The following is a 23,655-nucleotide window of genomic DNA, read 5'->3' as shown; positions in this document are numbered from 1 at the left end:
GATTGTGAAACAAGACAAATATTTAGTTATTTAAGGTTCAGTTAGAGCTCTGGACTTATCAAATAGATTTACACTGACTACTGATCAGCAATGAGAATAACAGAAAGAATTTAACACGTAGATTACCTCCCTATCAATAATAAAAGCCCAAATAAGCAAAATCAATCAACTAACCATTAATTATTTAGCTAAAATCTAGTATAACGCACATTGGCATTGGTGTGCATGGAGTCAACATGACATAACAGGCTGTGTCTCTGCCAGGTTAGACTGAGTCACTCACACAGATGCAGTTAAGCTGTTGTTATGCTGCTGAGTGAAGCAACCTGCTGAGGCTCAATTCTTCATTTACTTACTGAAGTCTTTCTCTGCTCTCAGCTCTCAGCACAGTCTGACCTGAAACCAACGGCTCCGTTTGGCTGACTCACAGTTTGGTGCTCGTTTTAGCTTCACATGGATGTGATCCTGCTCTTTGTACTGGTTTTAATTTATTTTTACACTATTAAAGTGTTTCTTAAAAATTTAGTTAGCTTCATTTGTTTGAGACATTGTTCTGGACATCACATCACCACTGCCCCAATTGGTTCCTTTGGCAGTCCTGGTCTTTGCTTGTTTTGTGCATTAGCAAACAGATTAGCAACAGCTAAGCTTATCTTCGACAGCTGAGCAAAGGAATAAAATACTTTTAGGCCTCTGACAATAAACTGAGCAGTGATGATTCTGCTGAGTCATGCTGCTTCATGATGCGGAGCTTTAACCATGGAAGATGCAATTAGTCACATCTGCCCGGTGCTGAGCCTCCTCCAGCTGTTTCAGTGCTTCACTGTATGTGTCAGGAACTTGAGACTGACAAAGGACTAAGAGGACCTTCGCTGATAAACATCTGTCATTATATTGAAAATGATGAGCAGGCCATTTAGGTTAGTGCTAGAGTTTGACAATAGGGAGATGCAGACAGAACTTTTTCATGTGATTTTGTGGCATTTTGACTGTCTTGCTGCAGCAGCTTAATGAGGGAATCCTCCTTATGTTACGATGATTGAAAGTTTAACTGGCTCTTGTGTTTTGTCCATTACGTTTGCCTGCTAATCAGTTGTGCAGTGGTAAAGTTAGTAAAGCATTAATTCCATGGTTTTGCAATTAATAATCCATAATTATAGGATTTAATCCTCTTATATGTGACTCAGAGCTAATTGTGCAGTTACTCGGCTAATTTTTGCGCGTTCATTAACAGTCAAATAAAAGAAGTAATCTAGATTATATGTGATCCCCACCTCCAAATCTCTGAAGTTCTCCATAAGAAGCTGTTTTTCTGGAATAGACTCCAAGTGATCCAGGGCTGCTCTTGTATTCTTAAAAAAAAGAAGAAAACACACACACACACACACGAATATTTAACAAATGTAAATGGAAGATACTGAAAACTGTGAGAAATGAAAACAGCATCTGTGTTTTTAACATCATAATTACAAGTTATCCAAGTGATCCCGACGCAGATGTCAGTAAATCCAATAACACAACGAGGAACCCCAAAAATCATAAACACGTAGACACACATGCTACAAGACCAAAACAACACGTGGAGATTTAATGATTAATAATATTGGGGCCACTTCCCAATTCCATTAATTGCCTCTCCTTTTCCCTCGCCACGTTTTCCTCTTTCGTCAGCACTTCCCACTTACAGCCAACAAAAAAGATCAAAGAACAACAGCGAGGAAGGAAAAGTCGATGAAATAAGAGTGAAATGAGACGTCGCTCCGAGTCGAGGTTCATCTTAAACGATAATCACCGATGAAGGTTGCACAGCTGGATGTTCGTGGGTTTAACTGCTCTGCAGAGTCGACTGACGCCTTTGTATTTGCACACATAATGGATGAACTGGCTAAACAACAAGGGTCCGTGGCTGATACTGTTAGCAGCACATTTATGTATTATTTATACCCTCCCACATGACAGTACTGAATGTGGAGTAGCAGACACTGCATACAAAATTAACCTGAATTCCAAAGTTATTTTGTAAATGCATTTATGATCCAGATACCAGATCCATAATGGACTTCAAAATAAAAGTTTCAACACATTTCAAGGTGAAAGCACGAGAAAAATATGATGTTTTTCTGTGCTTGACCACATACGCCCCAAAAAGAGCCGACACGTGGCAGACAGCATCAAAAAAAGCCAATAATCTATCTACATCCTGAACAGTGTGTGAGGCCTAAATCTCTGCACAACGTGTGGAGCTGAGCTGTGCCATATTGTGCCCATTCTACATGAAACGATGCTTTCTAACAATTTATTGGCAACAAAAACAAAAGCACAGTGGCATTAAAAATATATGAGAGTTCAGAGTATGAAGGTGAAGGTATGAAATCAAATGTCCCTTCATGGCACACAGCGTTTCCTCTGCCTTTGGTGCGTATGTAACCAGCTACAAACTTAAGACACCATCAGTTGAAAGGGAGACGTCCTTCCTGGGCACCGTACTCAAACATGGTGGAGGAACGTGATGGCATCCACAAACTGCAACCCCTCTGTGTTTTTAACAGATTCATTATAAGTTTCTGAGATGAAATCAGTTTGTTAGAAGATTAATTACACACAATTTTATGGATATTTATGAGTACAGTAACCTTCTTTTTCCTGTAAAAGAACCTCAAAAAGTTACTGACTGTACCTTTAAACAGACATGATGTCATACTGCTTGGTCAATTCAAAAGCTAATTGAGGACTTGTTACAACACACTCAGCACCATCTTTAATTAAGTACTACTCTAGCTGCACGCCCTTCTATTCATCTCTTCACTGTACCTTCAATAGCCTTTTGTTCACATTCAGATGGAGCATTTAAGCATCAAAAGAGCTGGCTGTTACAAGGCGTCACACTGATTGCTACGCTGAATGGCACGCTGACATACAAGTAAGATTTACTTGATGGTCCCCATTTCCCAGGCTGGTGACAGATGGGTCGATGTGTCCTGCCACTTTGTGATTGCAGTAAGCAAAAATGATGTTGGCGGTCCGGCTATTTCTTCCTTCTTTCTTGTAACAGCTAATTGAAGCCTGAAGTAGACAAGCATGCTGCATAATAGTGATGGATGGACAGCGTGGCTTGGGTGGCTTCGTTTATTTATTTTTTTAAAGAGAGTAATAAGTGATTGGGTCAATACACTCTTTCAGCGGTGCTAATTAATTTCTGGCTGACACGTAATAGCTTATTAGAGATGTTAGTGGTAGACGTTAACCGTTCGGATGGTGAGGTCGATGCTGCATTGTCAGTGCAGCCTGGTTCTTAACCTCATCAGAAAGAGTGATGATGATTAACAGAGCTCTGAGCCTTGACTAAAGAAATCATTTTCTGTGTTAGCCTCTATGGGCTGCTGGGCAAACACAGCCTTAGGTGAACCTGCCTACACGGCTGAGCCAAATACAGCTGACAACCTGGGAAAAAATAATAATAAAAATAACAGAAAAATGATGTAAAACATCACATCTTACCAGCTCCAGATCCAAAACACGGTCCTAAAGAAAACACAAACACAGTAACATTACTGAACTGTAGCACTGGTCTTTAAATGCATATAAATGCAGACAGTGAGTCCGGGGAACGGCTCAAAATGGTGGCTGAGCAGAGAGAAACCACGTGTTTGTGTTAGCGTGTGTAGGAGGAACAAATTGACAAAAGAGAGAAAGAGTGTGCTCCAACAAACGGGTAACAAGGGAATGAAATGCAGGGGCTAGGGAGAGTCTGTAGCACACAACTGACTTCTTATCACACACACCGACACACTCGCACAAAGACAAACCGCTCTCGCCGCTCATCCAGCTCCTGACTGATGTTCCCTCTCTAACGATGCATAAGTGATGCTATGCCTCTTATCTGCCACTCAAACGCACACCTGCTCTTCCCTCCAACCGACTGCTTCTCCCCCTGTGCCTGTAATGTGTTGATGGTTTCTAACAGGGGGACTTTTTTTCCGCCTCAGCCCACCCCCAACTTTTTTTTTTTAAACTCTACGTCCTTCACACCGTCTTTTCTTTTTACATCTCTGTCTCCTCATCCTTCATAATTAAAAGCTCGGTGGTGTCTAAAACGGTGCACAAGCTCTGGCAGGTGCCATTATGAGCCCGCAGACTCCGTGCACAGTCACACAGAGCTAGACGGTCTCTTCTCAGACGGTTCGCTGCCTGTGTGTGTGTGCGTGTGTTTCTTGCTGTTTAATAGTGAATAAAGGACCAGTCCACTTGAGACTAGGTGGGTTGGTGTCCTGCCAAGTGTAGCTGCTGCAGTATTGAAAGACAGAAACAAGGCCTCGAGTGGCTTTTAAACTCCGAGCCATCTTGTCCGCAGTAATTAGCTACTTGTCCAAGCTCGGCAGCAAGGAGTCTGTCAGGCCTACAGCTGTGAAGTAATGTTTGTAACACACCCTCAGAGAGCTCAGATGACCAAAACCCAGACATACAGCACTGTGCAAAAATCTTGAGTCTCCAATTAATTTCTTTATATTTAGCTTCCAAGGAGCCATACTTTATTTTAAAATTGTTTTTATCTATTTTTAATTAAGACTTCTTTAGCAATAGTTTGTAATGGCTTCATTTTCCAGCATGACAATGATCCCCAGACACACTGCCTATTCAGTAAAAGCATATCGTAACAGCAAAACACACTGTGTTCCTGTAGACGACTTAAATAAATGATAAGAGAGTTCAGGCTGTGCTGAAGAATAAAGATGGTCACACCAAAATACTGACCGACTTTCAAGCATGTAGAATCGTACAAACTCGGTTTGTCTTATTGCTGTATTTCCATGTATGTTTGCATATGTTCCAATGGGTCTCTGCACCTATTCCACATTTTCCCTGTAAAGTTAAGAGAAATGATGGGTGGCTCAAGACTTCTGCACAGCACTTTGCCAGCTTAAACACAAACTAACCATATTATATATATATATATATTTTACACTAACCTGAAGGCTTCTCATTTCCTCCTCTTTCTTGCGACTTCTCTCCAGCAGCTCTGGAATGACATCAGTGTGTAAGAAGAGATGGTGCAGTTGATGGAGTGAGTTGTCAGATGTCACAGTAATATCTGTGGTCCATATGAGCTGTGTAAGGCCAGGCCAAATAATACTAGCTTCTATTGTGATGCCTGGTCCACCTGTGCAGGTGCTTGATGTTTTTAATATCTGAAACCAATACAGCTTCTTGATGAAACAACTATTGCTAATTGCATCATTTTGCAGTTTAAGTGTAACAGGATGCTTCATTCACGAGCTGCTCACTTACTATATTTTGCCTTTTGACTGTTGTTTCAAACACAAGCCTGCTTGGGTTTTAGTTAATAATAAAAAATATCATTTCTTTTTTAAATGGAGAAGTGATTTCCTGACATTTAACCTCCAAGAACACAAGAAAAGATGATTTGTTTTATACTGATTACATTCTGGTCATGTGATGAACACTAATCCAAACACAGCTCGGTGCTGTGCAGTGCTGATGGATTATTTTTACCCCGACAGGTAAATGAGCGACAAACTGCTTATGTCGCTCATCTTGATTCTGAAGACTGACAAAATAAAAGCTGTATTTTCTAAAAGGTATGTAGCATAAGTGTAAATAGCATAAAACATCATAGCAACAGTGAAACATGGTGGTGGTAGTGTGATGCTCTGGGGCTGCTTTGCAGCTTCAGGACCTGGATGATTTGCTGTAATCGATGGAAACATGAATTCTGCTCTCCACCAGAAAATCCAGGTAGTTTTAATGCCCTAAAGATTGATTGGATTATTCAGCAGGACAATAATCCACAAGTGGAGCACACTAGTCTGGACTTCATTCTGATGGAGATGCCGTTCATTCTGGGAAACCCTCCAATGTGGCTGAATTCAAACTATTCTGCTAAGGAGAGCGGACTAAATTCCTCCACAGTGATCTCAAAGACTCATTGCCACTTATCGCGAGTTAACCAGTTATTAGGTTTATGGGGCGATTACATTTTCACACAGATCCAGCTTGGTCTGAATAGCTTCCCCTGACACTAGAACTGCCATTATACCCTAACTCATAAGAAGCACCAGGAGGGCTAATTTTGACTCCATCCTACCACAGCACTAATGGCAAATAAATCATTTCTTGAAGAAGTTCAGTTACTAATTTCCTTCTAATTATTGAAATTTAAGATTGAAATTAAATTTAAGATTCAACAAAACAAGTATTAAAATAACATTTTGAGGGTTTTCATTAGTTTTATAAATGATTTTGATAATTTCATTACAGATTATAAAGTTAAACAGGGCAAAACAATTAACTAATAAGTGATAATAAGTGATACAGAATAACTAGCAAATAATTGAAGTATTACAGAGAAAGAACATTATGAAGAGTTAAGTTTATTCTGGATGTAGCGCAGCTACACGTTTGTAGCTGAGCTACAATAAACACTGTGACAACGACTGAACAGCTGATTGCCTCCTTTTTAAATCTGACCTCACAGTTAGCCACAAAAATGTAAGAAACATTTTTTATTAATTACTGTAAAAGTAGAAGAGTCAAAGTTTATCATCTAGTTCACGTCTGCCTCTGATCACCAAACCTGCGACCACACTGCACGACCTCGTCACCTCGATCAGCTGCTCTGATCTGGATTTATTTATGTTCTTTATATTTAGCCACTGTAGTTACATATTTATGAATCACATCCAGCTAATCTTGGAAGCCTTAAAGTTTAAAAAATGTGTGTAAACCATTGTGATGTTAGGTAATCGGTAATTTCACAGCAGCGTCTTTGGTTGTTCTAAGTATAAGTTCATATTTTTTTTACCCCCCCACACACCCCAAATTTCAGTACTTTACCAATAAGCCCATTTTAGAAAAAGCCATGAAATATGAGATTCTGTGGTTTTAATTTAACAGAATTACACAGTTTTTAATGCCATGCGGTCAAAATCATCGTATTTACTCGAGCTCTCTTTACTAATCTAAAAACTGGTTTGATGATCTGAAACGTGTAACTGTGACAGACGCTACGTTTTCACAGCTCAGTGTCTCCGCTGACCGACACGTCCAGCCCGTCTCAGCTGCAGGAGGAGCTGTAATACTAGAACAGCTGTTTCCACACATACACTGCAGACCTGTTTTTAAGGGAAAGGGCCGACAGGGAGCAGTGCACAAGTGATGAAAGGTCTTAGGAAAAATACACAAACCGCAACCGCAATCTGACACAAATCCTGTACACCACACAATGTCTCCGCTGAGTGCTGGCAATAATGGCTAATGTGTTGAGATAAAAACAAGCAGCTCTCAGAGCTCACGAGAATACAGCTCCCCCTTTGAGAATATTCATTAATTAGTATTTACCATAATGCATGGTTGAGGATAGTTGAAAAATGCACCACCATGTAATTACAGCCGTTACTGAGAAGAAGAGTTTATAGCAGAGGTGATAAAATCCACCCCTTCAATACTCAGATACTGCTGCTGTGACAAAAGATTACTCTCAGCTCTAACTACTAAAGAGACCACATCACTGCTCCTGCCTGCAGTGCAGACTCAAACTGCTGATCCAGAGACGGGAGGAGCTGATTCCAAAGGTGATCGAAATGATCTTGCGTGTATCATTAACTGAATTGTCCAATCACTTTACTCGAAAGAAAAGAAAAATGTAAACAGATAGCTAGCTCTGTTTCCATCTCCTTGACCATACCCAGCTATCCAGCTGTCTCCAGTCCCCCTGTGTCTTTTAGATCTCTGGTAATGGAACACAAATTAGGTTCATTTCCCCGTATTGTTCAGACGACGCGCTGAAAACAAGCTTCTCTTCCTCTGCCAGTTACAGCTCATTAGGAGAAATTCAGTCAGAAATGGGGCTCACATTGGGAAAAACAAGTCATCTTTCCACGCGAGGCTCAAAGTTCACAAACCATTAAGATTCTTTCTCAAACATCTGCAACTACAAACAGTCAGACCCATCGTAACAAACAAAAAACAATGATTCAGGCACACACACAGTCATTTTCACCAGCATCCATTACAGCAAAACACAACAAACAGTGAGCAACAAAAACACTTCTGTCACACGCCTGCACTGAATTACTTTCTTAATGATGGTGTGATTACATGTAAATGTGAGAGGATGAAAACGGGAGATTGGAGTCTGACAGCTGTGTTAATCAAAAGGAACCATTAGAGAGAGAGAGGAGACTTTCATGGAGAGCTGGTTGTGATAAGTACAACTTCTCACCCTCGTGAATGCTGAGAGCATGGAGAACTAAAGGACTTCTCATCCTGTGCACTCTAACAGCTGCTAGCTGCCTTTACAGGCAGAATGACTGTGATTTGTGTCGCCTGATGCTGTGCAGGGGCATCCCGAGTGTGAGTGAAATCAACATGAAGGCGTTTCTCCAATTAGATTCTACCTTTCTTTTCAGTGCTGAGAGAGTGCATCAGCTTCTCCTGTTGGTCCAGGCGCTGCAGGAGAGCTCTATGCTCTGAGTCGCGGCTTTGCCTGAGGGCCTTCAACTGATCCCTGGTCTGCTGATGTTGCCTCCTCAGGCGCTGTTCTCTAGTGTCGCGCTCACGCACCTCCTCACACAGCCAGCGCAGCTTGGTCTGGTTGGTTTAATAAATACAAACATCGTTGTAGTTAGGCTGAAAACTGTGGAGGGGATCAGGCCAGCCAGCCTCAGGCCCCACCATGACACACTACATTTAATACACAGGTTGGAACATGAAAAGGGATTTTCTGGGTTTTCTAACATAGAATCCTGCACGCCAATCAATGCAAAGGACACTGAGCAGGAGTTTAATTAAGAGGACAAAACTTCCTGATCCTTATTTTCCCTGTGCAGCCAAATCATTTCAACTTAATTTTTCATTACTTTCAAAGGCGTTTTCCTGTCTAAGCTGGCAGTTTACAGCTCTGCTGATAATTCAGCTCAAATCTCAACATCATTATTTTTTCATTTTGTCTTTTAGCTGAATCCAGACCCAGGTTGTAAAGTCACGTCAGAAAAAAAACCCAAACCACACAAAATGAGCACAGCAGTGTAAATTTACTGTTTCCTACAACAGGCTTCCACAGCAGAGCCAAATGACTGGTTCAATTGTTATTCCAACTGTGCACTGTAAGCTGTAAATCATACCTACATTATACTACCATAAAAACTCTTAACAAGGGAGCTAATTACCTCCCTTGTTCTCCAGCGTTTTACTCTTGTAAATGCACATTACTCTGAGAGAATTTCTGACAGGAGATACATTACAGTGATAAACACTACAAATTGTGCAAACACATTTTAACACGGTATCATGCATCACAGCCACAGCCTTAATTACACATTTCTTTTGAAAGTTTACAACAATAAACGGGGATTGATTTGTCTCGGAGAAAGGCAGGTGGCAGCTAAAAGGGCAGAGGACGACAGCGAGCATCTCCTCTGTCGCATGAGCCCCGCGAGAACATCATGGAAACTGCTAACTGATATAAAAGCACCGATGATAACAAGATATGGCTGCACGTCTGTGAGAAGTTTAATTTACAGCTATCGTTGGGGAACCTGGTAAAACTCAACTCTTATCTGACTTTCATTGACATTCGAATGACACTGACATTTATTACAAACTCTAAGCACACATTGGTGCACAGCAAAATAGTTCAACAATGAAGCGTCATAGTTTTCTGAGAAGTTTTTACCACAGTAAATGTTTGCACAAATATCTCTCCACATCTATGGTGGAGGGCTTTCCTGGCATGAAGACATTTTTGGCATCGCTTAAAGCAGTTTTATCCAGACATGAAAGACTTCGTGCAGTTTTGGTAACTGAGGTTTTAACTACTCAACCATTGTTGTTCAGAACTCTTAGCAACTTATTAAGAAAATGCACACGTTTCTGTCAAATGAGGTAAAGCCAGATAACTAGAGGCTGCCTCTGACTGCATGCTGCTCACACTTTCCATCTTGCCCATATTTCATGTTGTTTAGCATGTTGGAGACAAACTGAGGAAACAGTCACTAAAGCACAGGAGTCTCTTTATAAAAAAAAACCTTAAAAAAACTGGACAAAAAAGTCTGGCGAGACGTCATTTAATGAGTCTGAGAAATATGAAATCATTTTCCGAGATGTGTTTGGTATTAAAGATCTTAAACGGTCTGGCAGCTCCTCCACCGCCTCATTTTTTAAACTTTCGCACAGCAGAATCTGTCAAATCTACAAGGTTATCTTCAACTTAAGACTGCGCTGTACGTTTTCATCCCTCTGCTTTCTTTTTCATTAAGAACTGCAGCTCTAACACCAGCGTTAAAAACTCACAGAATATGAACACTGATGTCTATTTTCTCATAGGTGTGCGGACGCTTTGTTTGTTTTGTGATTTACGTTCGTGATCTTCGCCATGTAACCTGGCAAAGAACTGCAGATGCAAATTAGTTTTAAGCCAACTCTGGCAAACCCTTATGTTAATATTGTATATAATCCCTTGTTAAAACAAAAATCTTCACTATGTCTTGACTGTATTATTTGTGTGTGTAAGAATGGTTCTCTCCAGGGACAAAAGCTGAATCAAACCTTAGTCTCAGCCAGCCAGCGGTGCGAGTCCTTCACCAGTTCAGGTCTCTGAGAAATTGCCTGTTAGAAAATTACAAAAACAAGCAAATAAATACAAAAGCAAACTTTCCTGTTGCTGTTACGTGTATATGCTGTAGGACAAGGCGAAGTTAAGTTAGATAGACAGCAAGTGAATCGAAATGCAGATGGACAAACAAGAGGACAGGAACCAGATCGAACAGCCTCCTGTCAAAACTCTTAACTTTAGTGAAGAGGGGCCTCTGCCAACTTAAATTGGCGTGCGCATGTTAAACAGCTTATGACACAACACACACACACACACACACACACACACACACACACACACACACACACACACACACACACAGTTAGTGCGTGTCATAAAAACGAGCTCAGGGAGTATGTTCCAATCTTTCCCAGACAAGCTTGTCAGCATCAGCAATACAAACTGACTGCCTGCCAAGTCCTAATGACTGCTGACACACACACACACACACACACACACACACACACACACACACACACACACACACACACACACTCTTAAGGCAAAAAGATAGACACAGATAAACGCAGTCACATAACTAGACGACACTCAGTTGAGAGCACACCTCTGCCAAGTGCTATGCAGCCGCTGAAATGTGCCAGCTGCACATGTGGAGTTGTCAGCAAAGATTAATAATCCCTCTCATGTTTCTTTATCTCTTTGTTACACATGAGGTGGTGAATTCATGTGCATGCTAATTAGATTTGGCTGTGCTGAGCCACATTTAAGTTTCTGCATTTCTATGTATAGAATATGATCGATATGTCTTTAATAGCCACTGGGGTTGCATTTCAAACACAGCGATATGTTTCACAATGCATAACCCCCCCCCCCCCTTTTTTTTTTTGTTAGTTAGCTACTGGTGTTGTTAGCATGGAGAGTAAGCTCGCATAAAGGAAGAATAACACACTCATGACAGAGAACCAAAAGATGATGTGGTCATGTGACACAATTCTTAACCTCGTGGCCGCTTTAGGTTCACGCCAAATTCAACTTTGCTTTTTCTTATTTGGCTGTTAATGGGGGATTTGTCTCTCCTGTCTCTGCTGATGGTTAATCGGGAGCAAAAACAAGGTTAGTACTTAAGCACAGTGGTGCTTGAAGATAAAAGATAACATCAGTATTCTAGTACGGTTATAAACACTGCAGCATGTTTACAGTGTTCGACATCTTTGGTTAGCCTTTCATCCTTTGCTATTTAGCATTAAATACAACATAAAACAGAGTCCGATGCTGCAGGTTATAAAAGTCATCAAAGTAAAGCTTAAAAAAAGCCAAATAGATGAAGAGCTCACTGAGGCTAACACAGTCCATTAAGGTACTACCAGCTCGACATCAGTATCGGCCAACATTTATCACTTGTGTTTCATCAATATTGCGCTGCTGCTACTTTCTTCACAGATAGTGTTAAGTTGTTGTTGTTGTTGTTGTTGTTAAGGAATTACAATTCCTTTGTTTCCTTGGAAACAAATAGCAACAAAAAACAAAAACTAATAAAATAAAACAACTGTTATTTTTAATTTCTACATTTCAAAGTCTGCAATTCATCCTAAGACAATCATTCACAAAACTGTATTAAAATCCCTGCACCAGCTGCAGCCTTTAGCCTGCACTAAGAGTAACTTTACATGCATTTTTACCTCTGCTAAGGATGTTTCTGGCAGCATTTGTGTGCACGTCATCTGTTTATAAACACAATCGCTCAAAACGTTTTGAATGAATCCTAATAAAACTTTGTAGCCAAAGTTGATATTAGAACAAGTTAAAGTTAATCATGTCGAAATACCTTTTACTCCTACATAATGTTTGAGTCATCATTTCTCAACAGCTGCCATTGCTACCTTTATTACTGCAGACTCACAGACTTCTTAGTAGTAAAAGCATTTTAAAAACAGAAGAAAACAAAATGAATATACACATAATACAATAATATTCCCTTAAAAATAAGCACTGTCTATAGAATGAGCTGCCTCCCAGAGTGTTTGTTGTTTGTTTCCCCGGAAAAAAATGGCTGTCCTCTCCTTCCTCTGATTGGCTGGCCCATACAAACAGAGGGTCTCACAGCAAGGGGGTGGGGCTTCTGTGCTTATAGCCCGAGCCGGTGCTTGAGATGACCATATTAATTACTAACAGCCCCCCCCACACACACAGACAGTGAAAATAGGGAAATGCATTCTGTCAATAAGTGCCCATTCATTTAAAACAGGAACTATAGTTTTAGATTATGATCACAAGCTTTTTAGGCTCCAATGGCCGTGAAAGCTGCAGTACCACGTTTTGGAAAACTGGGATTTTCCCTTCATCCAAAACAGAAAAGCCCTCCTGTGCCTTCTGATGGCACAAAAACATTTCTTTAGACGTTTCATGACTGGTAGAGTGATAACACACTCCAATGGATTTTATAAAGGTAAAAACAAAAAAAAGCCAAAAAACAAAACAAAACCCCACCCCACCCCACTCTCCTTGACAAACCTTTTCAAATAGCTTTTTGAGCGTGTTTATAGAGACTTACCCACCCACCCTGCTAACAACGTGAAAGCATACCTCCTCCTCCCACCTACCGAGGAAAAAAACAGAAAGCCAGCAGATATAACAAACATGAATTCACATGGACGAACTCACACACAGCAATGAACAAAGTAGACAAAAGCAGAACCCCTTTTTCAAGTACACCCTTGTGGCAAGGTGTTTACACATGATCAACAGACATGGAAAACACACAGCAGGAGTTTTTGGACCCTTTCTGTCCTGCGCCTTGGCGAGCAACGTCGTCACCGCGCAGGTGTCAGGCAGCGTTTTCAAGCTGCCACTCAAAACCAGATACAAACAAAAACGCATCTCCCAAGTTGTTGCCACGGCAGCTCAAAGTACGGCAACAGAGCACCGCTGTGCAGAGGTCCCCGTCTCAGGGAGCGTACAGCCATACACCGGAGCATATGACTGTGTGGGAGGATAAAACATGCCTCTGCGCTTCTCGCTCACGCTCTCTTTACTTTTTTCAAAAACATCAAAGGCCGCACGGCAGAGTAGCAGACAAAAAGGAGGTGAAACTGTTGAAAAACTGAACAAGTAGGCTGGGAGTTGAAAGTGCTGTGAAAGGCCTGAAGTGAAAGAAACACCACTATTCCTCACAGCAGCACTGCAGCGGATTCCAAGCATCTGCCACCGCTAATTTAAATGTGTGACTACCCGGTTTACATCTCTTTCACAACGCGAATAAATGTGTGGCTGTGCGTCTTTGGTTACAGTGTGTTTGCTGCGCCTCCCACTGTGACGACGGAAAAGCTGGGAAGAATTTCGAGAAGCAAAAAGGCAGAGACGTTAAGACCAACAGCAAATGGAGAGGACACAGAGAGATGTTTTCATAGAGATTACCAGCATTACTCTTCATTAAACAGTTTATGAAAAGACGAGGAGAGAAGATGGAAGGGAGAGAAAAAAATAACGACAGATGTCTCGAGTTGGATTTAAACACAGATCTTTGATGCAGCTCAGCCCAAAACAGAAGAGTGGGAGCATAAAATAAACCACAATTGAAAGACAAGACACACAGGGATTTATTATAAAAGGAGATGACTCACAAGGTTAGCGTTTAAGGAAAAGAACCAAAATGACTGTGTTGCCATGCTGTGGTAAATTATGAGACTAAAGAGAAGAAGAAAAAATGATGCCTATGTGGAAGTGCCAAAAAGACGCAGTTCTGGTGGCCACAGAGACAATCCCACAGACGTCCAACTAGCAATTAGAGACATGTTTACAGACGGGGCCTTTATGCACACAGGTCACAAGGATACCAGCTCAGGTCTCACTTACTGGCTTGACTTTGACAGGCGTGCCACGTGTCTGCCATCATCTGTCACCTCAACCAGTTCAAGTCGCTGAACTGGAGCTCTCAGGCATGTTGGTGGTGCTGGTGCCTTTTTTAATTGGTTTTAATGGAATTATCTAACAACAAACATGACGTGTCATCCAAGGAATTCTTTCCTGCAGTCCTGGTGAGTGAAACTGAAATATTATATTTGTCTGTTACTTCAGCGGCCCCCAACAGTTTTTGCGCTACGGACCGACAATATTTTCATGGACCGGCCTTTAAGGTGTCGCGGATAAATACAACAGAATAAAACCAGTGCCGGTACCAAAAAAAGAGAAGATTTATTCATAACACACGGGAAAAGACCCAGGGAAACCAAGTTAACGATAAAAACGGTTAAAAAATAACGATAAAAACCGATAAAACCGTTGAATACCATGAATTTCACACCCGAGCCTCAACTCTCGCGGCCCTTAAACCTTTTGGCTACAACCTGTTAACGTTTACAGTTGAAACCTTTTGTGAGGTCTCACTGACCGTAACCGTAACCTGTCCACTAAATTCTTGTTAGTTGATTAATGTGTCCAAAGCACCATGAAGAGGTGAATGAGACATTTTGCATAAAGGTGCTTTCAGTGCTCAAATACAGTAGAAAAGCCATATATGAGTCATTTTGGCATAAAAATATCGCCTGACTCGTCTTAAAATTAAAGTTGTATTCAGCAAAGTTTGGTTTTTCTTGAACTTTAAATATCTTTACACCACATTCAAACTTCCTGCTTCTTAGTGCTTTTAAAATCAAGGAAGGAAGGAGGGTATCATAAGGTAGCTGAAACTTAATGCACCCTTTAACCGTTAATGATCCCCCCATTAGCCCGATCGCTATAAGTTGACTTCTTTCGGCATCATGGATTACAGAGGAGGAAAGGTGTTGGCTCGCATGTTTGACTGCAGCACTGCAGGACCAGCTTGAGAAATCTATAAGAGCAGATAAGAGCAGCCAGGGTTCATTAGCCTGGAGCAGCAGAGGAAAACTAGCTTTAAGCGAAGTGGGTGGTGGGGGTGGGGGGTTAAAGAATACACTCAGTAGGCAGTGTGGAGGCTTTACAGTCTAATAAGCAGATTTATAGGTGCATGGTTATGTACAGGTGGGTGATAAATAAATAGATCAAATAAGATACGGGGTATGGAACGTGGATGCTTCAGTCTGTTAAAAGGCAATGACACAGTTCACTTTTATATTCATTTTCCTCAAGACTTCATTCAAAGATGCTCACATTTACACAATGAGCCACAACGCTCACTACTACTATTTTTCTCCCCATTTTCATTTCCTGTCTCACTGTGCAGAACCTCTTCTCAGCTCCTTTACTTTGTCAGACTACAGTCGTAGTTGTTATTAATGAGCCTTGTCAACCGGACCTGTCACAGACGCTACGCTAAATATTTGCTTTAGAAACGTTTCCATCTGAAATAGATGGGACATTGTAGAAAAACATGAAAGACATGCAAACTTGATCTTTTGCACTTTCTGTGACGTTAAAGAAAGTCTGAGCTTGATTTTCATGCTTTTTTTTTCATGTGTGTAGAAACTGTTCATCATGGATTTTTGGACATAAGGACAGAGGCCACAGAACAGATGAGTCATAACGAGTATTTCCTTTGGACTTTCTGTCTCTGGTAACACACACATGCAACATTTATATAAGCACAACAACAACACACACAAGATTATCAGGTAAAACTTGTAACCAACTGTAAAATACTTTCCAAGGTTCTCAAAATAGTTGTTATTCTTGCCACTGGCAAATAAACAGAAGACACAGCCTTATGCAAAATCACAATACAAGAACAGGTCTCTTCAGCACAAGTCAATGTTATTATTCTGACAGTTAACAACAACTGAGCAAACAGTGGGACAAAACAAGACTGCTGCTGTCACTAACACTCCAGCCTGTAGAGACCTACTCTTGCCACACACCGTCCAGCATGAACCGACAAGAAAGGCAAACCTAACAAGAGACTGTTTAAGTTTGCATCTAGTGCAGCAACGACCGGAAGGACTATACACGTTTCTCCAGAGTATGTGGACTGGCAGGACTAAATCGTTACTTAGAAAATGATCCGTGCTTGTCAAATGTGCTGTGAAAGTATAAAAGCAAGCTGACAGTATTCAACGCCATTCAAAACACAAACAAAATGTAATAGGCGGGAAATACCTGGAGCTTGTCTTCGCCGTTCCTAGCCAGGCTGCGACAGGCTGCGTCTAGTTCCTCGCCCAAAGATGTAAGGACTGCCTCTTGCTCCGATTCCATTTCCAACACCTTCTGCTCCAACTTAACAAGTTCCGACTCCGAAACACGTCTCCGCTCGGCTGACCTGACCTGTGGAGAACGGCAGACAGCCGAGCGGAGTGGAGGTGCTGCAAATTAGCTGGTGTTTCAATTCATGCCATTGTAGTTTAAAAGACACTGATAAGAACTTTTTTCTTCTTCTTTCGTAGCATAAATGACATTTATGTCACCTGTTACAAGATTATTGTCAGATGTTCTGGTTTTCCTCAATAAACACATTCAGACTAACAAAAAACCATCAGAGACTTGTTTCTTTAGCTACAGTAGTTTCAGGGTCTCTACCAGGACACAGTCAATCAATACATTCAAGGATGGAAACCAAGTGATCAGTTCTGCCCTGGGAACATGGATCATTACCCTGTCCCTGAGATAATAAACTGCCCATGTTACATTAATAAGAGCCCTTTTTCTGCATGCAGACGATTTCAAATCAATAAATGGTTCCTGTGAAAAAGACCCATGCAACTTATCAGGGTCCTGTCAAAGAGGTGAATTGGGATTCAATACTTCATCAGCTGTTGTGAAGCCACTAAGGACATATTGATAAAGACTCTTTAAAATAGTGCTGATTTGGCACCACTTAACCCCTGGAACTCTTCTTATGTTTGGATTATCTGTCCTGAACACCTTCTTCTGAACAGTGGAAAGTCGAAGCCTGATGGGCTCAGATTTTACCATCTGACTAAATGATACACACACGTTAAACAGCTGGATTGAAATCACTCAGCGGGAAAGTTAGAAGCAGCACAGTGTCTCTCTCACAAACTGAACTCAGCCTCAGTGCTGCTGGAAGCTGTGCCTCACTCTGAGCTAAAGCAAGAATTCCCACAGTTGGGAATTTGAAAAAGAATCACGAAAAAGGGGAATGAAATGTTGCAGCACTGAGTTATACTTTTAAGCGTTATTATTGCTGCTGGAGAGCAATGGGTGTAAGGGCTCCGTCTATAGATAACAGTACTGTCTATAGATATTCCCTGCAGCCACTTTTTGGGGAAGAATCTTGCGAAAAAGGTTATAAAAAGTCACCAATTCTTGGGGAAAAGTGCTGATGATGATGATCTCTGCTGAGAGTGAGAGCGCCGACATGTAGAAAATAATCCCATTTCTAAACAGTTAATGCAATAATTTTGTTAAACCCTGTGAACCAAAGGTGAAAGGCTGCACCTGAGTCATATTTGATTTAAAATCCACTGTGGTGGTGTACAGAGGTTAAATCCTGTCAGTGTCCAGAAACGTATGGACCTAACTGCAACAGCACCGAGTTTCTGTCACGCAGTCGCTGACTGCTTGCTCATAGCCAAATGTCTTGTGTTTCTATCAAGCAACAAATATCATATATTCCTAAAACGTAACATCTGCACAGACACACACTTATTAACAACTGGCCCGTAATATTAACCGAAGAATTTGGAAAAAGCACGCCCAAAGAGGCCAGGCTTACTTTGTCTTCCACTTCCTGTTTGAGTAGCTGGTATTTTCTGTGGAGAAGTGCATGCGCCTCCTCTTTTGTGCTCAGCTGTGCTGCCAGCTTATCACATTCATCCTTCATCCTGTCCAACTTGATGCGCAGCGCCCCACACAGCTCTTTGTCTGACGCTGCATCTGCCTAGAAGAGAGTGGATGTTTTTAATGCCATGATACACAGGTAATATTTCGAGATCATAAACACGGGCGGTTTATCCGGGGCAAAAATTATCAACACTAAACAGGTGGCAGGTTCTGGGAATACCATGAGTAAACAGAACAGATACAAGTTCTCATGTCACTGATTTGAACCCAGATTTAGGGATCAGAATTTATGCGCCAAATTTATCAGTGGATCCAAACATCTTAAGTCAGTTCTTGCAAGTAAAAGCTGATTTCACAATACAACGTGACATTACGTGCTGCAAAGCCCGAGAACATCAAGTAACAGGTCAAGAGAACGAAAAACGAGTCCTGCTCAAGCTCGCAAAGGCAAGCCTCAGATTTTAGCTTTCTATATATAATAATAACGTAATAACTACATAGGATACAGTAAAGTGGAATGAATGACAATTATTCAGGACCGAGAGTGACACAAACAGAGGAAAAAAATGGAAAAACATTAAAAGCAAATAAATTCTAAGTGGAGGGAAGCAGAAAGAGAGCGATTAAGACAGAGCGAGGCAGGGGAGAGGGAGAGGAGGAGAAATCATGAGTAAGAGGACAAGGACATGGAAATGTGAATATTTTAAGCCATTTCTGACAGTTGACTGTGTCATAACTGTAATACAGGCTTCTGGCTATGATACGTGAATATTGGGTGGGCTTCTGAGGGACATCTGCCGCCCCTGTAGGCTGATATTCAAAAACATTCCAGCAAACGCCCTTGTCCTTACCGCACTTGGAAATGGCACCATTACAATGAGCTATGTCAGATATTAATGCCATTCAGCGCAGCTAATGGGCTAAACTCAGCCATATCAGGGAGGACCATGCCCCTTAAGAAACAATGTACCCGGGAGGGCTCATCTTTGGAGATACTGAAGGTGGGAGGGGGGGTGTGGGTGCAGTGGGACCGAGTCAAGTGAAGTTCCTATCTCCAACAGTGCCTTGATGAGACTTTAGGGGGTCTGATATCTGGGTTTTTAAATATTCACGCTTGGAGCTGTAGAATGGCCCCACAGAGCCACAGGGCACCACACACCATTAAAAGCTCAGCTATCCTCGATTCACCAGTGCTCAGAGGACAGGGTCACGACCAATGAAGAAAATTACGCTAAATGAGAATTTAGTCTGTGTCTCACTGGGTCGGAAATATACCAGATGTTTAGCTGCTGGGGTACGTTACCCTGCACTGAATTTGTAGAAATGCCAATTAAAGTTTGGCGCCCTGTGATCCATGCCTGGGTAGGGACACCTTGAACATCTGAAAAGGTTTGACAAAATAAAAGCATTTGATGCAGTTTTTAGAGTTTAGCTTTGATGAGGAATATTTAAAAAGAGAGAATTCTTGGATTTGGAGAATAAATCGCTACAGCGAGCAGCTTAGCCCAGAACAAAGACTAAAAAGAGCAAGAAGAGTTTTGTTCAAAGTTAATAATGTATTTCTTGTATTTTGCTTAATCCTCAAAAAAAGCCTGAAGATTATGTGTCAGATTATTTCTGGGCTGTTAACAGTTACCACACAGCTACCTGACACTCATGTAAATAATGCCTCTGGATTTTTTCACTCTTGCTGATACCAGTGATTATACTAAGCTATCCATTTCCACATTAGCTGTACAACATCTTAATGATCACAGCTACCTTCAGCTCTCTCATTTGTGCCTGTGTTTCGTCTCGCTCCTGACAGCAGACCTGTAGCACGTCCTGCACTTCACGAGCCTTCTTTGCATTGCTGTCCTCCATTGTGGCCTTCAAGCCGTCTAGCTCCTTCTGATGCACCTCTCTCTCGAGCTGCAGCTGCTTGCTGAGCACAGTCCGTTCTTCCTGTAGCGCTGTCAGCTTGGCCTGAAGCTCTGATGTGCTCTTTTGGAGCTCCTTCCTGCAGTTCTCCTCTTCAGACAACCGCTGGGCGAGCTGGGCGTGGGCTGCAGTCATCTGCTTCAGGGCAGCCTGGAGCTCAGCATGTGCGTCCTGGTCCCTCTGAAAACGGCGAGCTTGGGTGTCAGCTTGTTCTTGCAGCCTCTGGTTCTCTTCTTTCAGTCTTGCTCGGACGGCGGCCTGACGCCGAGTCTCATCCTCGAGGGTGGCTGAGGCCTCCCTCACCTGGGGTTGGGAGTCCTGTTAGGATCTTATCACAGCTCTTTAATGACTCTAATGCAACATCTTATATGGATTTTTGGATTTTACATGAAAAATAAAAAACAAATAAGCAATTAAAAAGGAATTACTCAGATTACTCGATTGAGATTTTTCAATAAAATCCCTGCAGTGCTAGACATTTGAAAACACTGCTGCATATTTTAAAATCCTAGTAATTAAAATAATAAAGAAGGAGAAATCTATCTGGGTGTTGGACCCCACACCTCCCGGATTTCCTGCTGCAGTGACAACTGGCGCTGGTGTGTCTCCGACAGCTCCACGTCCTTGCGGTGGAGCTCCTCTTCACGTTGGGCCAAGCGGCCTAGGATTTCAGCGAGCTCCCTGCGGGCTGCTTCAGTCTGCTGGCTCAGCGCCTTCAGCTGGGCTTGAGAGTTTTCCTTTTCCCTGGCTGCCTGGAGGGAGAGAGAGAGCGGGAGCAATAAAGAGAACGAGCCGGGTAGAGGAAGAGGAAAAAAAGATGAATGAAGAATGACAAATGAAGAAGAGGAGGGAGATGGTGTACAAAGAAGAGCTCTGACAATGATGATGAGTGCATGAGAAAGAGTGACAGAGAGACGGAGCGGGGGGAAACATATGCAGTACCAGCTCCTGCACTGATAGGAAAATGCTTGCACTCAGCTTCTCGATAAGGGACAATGGTCAGGTCTGCTCAAGGCAGATTGCTTCTAATACTCCGGCTTTGACTGGAATTTGCAGAGACTTTGCAGCAGCTCAGAGCCTAATCATTTAATTGAGCACTTGATTCTCTCCCCTAATTCATTAAGAGGGCAAAAATGATTTTGTAATTAATTCGCATCACGTCGAGTGTGCCAGGTGGGAGTCGGTCTGACTGTCTGTCTGTGAGGCACAAGGTGCTGACTGCCAGTTTGGAGGTGACTCCTTCAGTCCGAATGGGATGGGAATCGATGGGGGGTGACGTCTAAGCTAATAACAATAGACGGGCGTTAATTATTTAACGAAACACGACCACTTTAACATACCAAGCAACGGTAATCTATTTGTGGTCATGGCGGGTGAATTCAAAATGCATTATTCAAAAGTTTAAATTGGACGATGACACAAAGTCGTCCTCTATGACACGAAGACAAAATGAAGGATGAATGAACACGAACAAAGAGAGGAGTCAGGGATGCAGTGATTCTGATGTTTATGCTTTTCCTGATTTCTTTGTCTTATAAATATTGTTACAATGGAGGATGCTCATATTAATGTCACCAGACTTTCAAATGATGTACTTGTAATCCCTAAGAGGTCAAATTTCTGGTGTCAGACTGCGATTAACATCCTTTCACATTCAGTTTTTTCTACTCCTCCTTCTCCTTGATGTCACTAAGCACTGTATCAAGGCCCAGTAAAAGGTAAATAAGGAGTATTTTGGCAAAGCTACTTTAGTGAGCCCAAAAATAAAAGGTTTATATAAATTCACTTCATTCAATGAAGTGGCTCAGCCAATCACAGGGCAGAAACTCGGGGCATTTTGGCACGTAAACATGGTCATCACAGCCGAGTCAGGGAATAGGGGAGAAAGGTGATTTAAGGGACTTTGAAACGTGGCAAAGCTGTGGTCTGAGAGTTTGAGTAACTGCTGATCTGCTGGGATTTTTCTTGCACAACCATCTCAAGGGTTTATAGAGAATGGCCCAAAAAAGAGAAAATATCCAGCGAGAGGCGGTTCTCTGGGCAAAAATGCTTGTCGATGCCAGAAGTCAGAGGAGAATGACCATCATCAACTCCACTTTAAACTCCACAGCCTGCCTCAGTGGTGTTGCTGAATGTGTCCGTGCCTTTAGGACCACAGTGTACCGATCCTCTCACAAAGATGCCACGAAGTTCAAATAATCTCTGGGTTCTGGAACATGACAGTGAGTTCACTGTACTCAAATGGCCTCCACAGCTGCCACATGTGAATCCAGTCGAGCACCTTTGAGATGTGGTGGAACGGAAAATTCACGTAATAAATGCAACTGAAAAGAAGCTGCAGGAACTGTGTGATGCATTAAAATCTGTGAGGAATGTTTCCAGCACCCTGCTATATCGTGTAGCCATGAAGCATTAAGCTGAGTCTGAAGACAAACAAAGGATCCAGGTGAGGTATACCCAATGAACTGTCTGGTGGTTACACGTTTTCTTGTCTACAAGCAGCATCTATCACAATCAAGCCTCTTATGAGGATTTACAATTGAAATTTGGGACAGGAAGCTGATAACATCACACCATTAGCATGTTCTTGATTACATTTGCTCACCTTACACTTTACAAACACTTACATATTCAGGCTCCTCAGGTGCTCAATGACCTCTGGGGTCTGGGCTTTGTAACACATGGATCATACAGTGGGAATTGTGTCATTATGCAAATCATTAACTGGACAAATACTTCCTGTTTGTGCTGGATTTTGGCTCACAGGGCTTCATACTCCTGTTGTAATGTTCTGTCTATATTCAGATTGTGCTTTTTGTTGACTCCTGTATATTTGGTTTAAAAGTCCATCTAGATACAAGAGTTATCTCAGATTAATTGCAATACAAACTTCCCAAATATGTTACAACAAACATTTAAACAAAATAAACACATTTTACAACACAGCTAGAAACACAAAGTTGCTAACAAACATGAAACATCAGGAAAACAGGACAGCCTGTAACTAGTTTTGTGGTGTCTATAACGTCCACATTAGTTGCCAGTATTATGTATGTAACTGTAGCCTTGCACCAACCAACCACGTATCCTGACCTCACTGAGCAGCACAGCTACAGTTTTGTTTCTCCCCGCTGCCCGAGGCGTCACTACTGAAGCTGATAACTGCATTTTAGTACAGACATTATTGAAGAACAGAAGTTGTGCGTGAGCCAGACTCTGCTGCTAAGACAAAGCAACAAAGAGGCTTGGTTCTAGCTAACAGTGGTGCCAGCTGTAACACAGCCTGTACCTGCAGCAGCAGCAGCAGCAGCAGCAGAGGGCGGAGGTGGAGCATTTAAGACACAACTGCCGCTAATGCTGAATTTATGCTGCAGTTTCCCACCAGATCCAGCTAGATTTCCCACAGTGAACCTTTGGCGGTTCACCTGAGAGCTCTCACTTTGATCAATTAT

The 23,655-nt window shown here is 41.9% G+C and overlaps 1 protein-coding gene across 7 annotated transcripts in view; it reads right to left on the bottom strand.

The window, feature by feature from the left end:
- Nucleotides 1-23,655, bottom strand: part of LOC120725090 (centrosomal protein of 128 kDa-like) — a 44,098-nt gene that overhangs the window by 4,737 nt on the left and 15,706 nt on the right. For 6 of the 7 annotated variants that reach the window (XM_040017756.1, XM_040017751.1, XM_040017754.1 and 3 more), the window contains exons 14-22: nucleotides 20,767-20,955; nucleotides 20,045-20,506; nucleotides 18,216-18,380; nucleotides 16,640-16,804; nucleotides 10,564-10,623; nucleotides 8,415-8,607; nucleotides 4,968-5,017; nucleotides 3,499-3,522; nucleotides 1,275-1,352 (exon numbers count right to left, since the gene is read on the bottom strand). In XM_040017756.1, coding sequence (XP_039873690.1) covers nucleotides 1,275-1,352; nucleotides 3,499-3,522; nucleotides 4,968-5,017; nucleotides 8,415-8,607; nucleotides 10,564-10,623; nucleotides 16,640-16,804; nucleotides 18,216-18,380; nucleotides 20,045-20,506; nucleotides 20,767-20,955 — 1,386 coding nt within the window. Of the gene's footprint in view, nucleotides 1-1,274; nucleotides 1,353-3,498; nucleotides 3,523-4,752; nucleotides 4,861-4,967; nucleotides 5,018-8,414; nucleotides 8,608-10,563; nucleotides 10,624-16,639; nucleotides 16,805-18,215; nucleotides 18,381-20,044; nucleotides 20,507-20,766; nucleotides 20,956-23,655 lie in introns of those variants that run through there. The other variant, XM_040017757.1, reaches the window with a different exon arrangement.

This window comes from Simochromis diagramma, unplaced genomic scaffold (genome assembly GCF_900408965.1).
Source record: "Simochromis diagramma unplaced genomic scaffold, fSimDia1.1 OVJJ01000802.1, whole genome shotgun sequence".
Taxonomy (NCBI): Eukaryota; Metazoa; Chordata; class Actinopteri; order Cichliformes; family Cichlidae; genus Simochromis; species Simochromis diagramma.
Note: the sequence above shows the minus strand (reverse complement) of the source record. Positions and strands in the feature narration are given on the sequence as shown.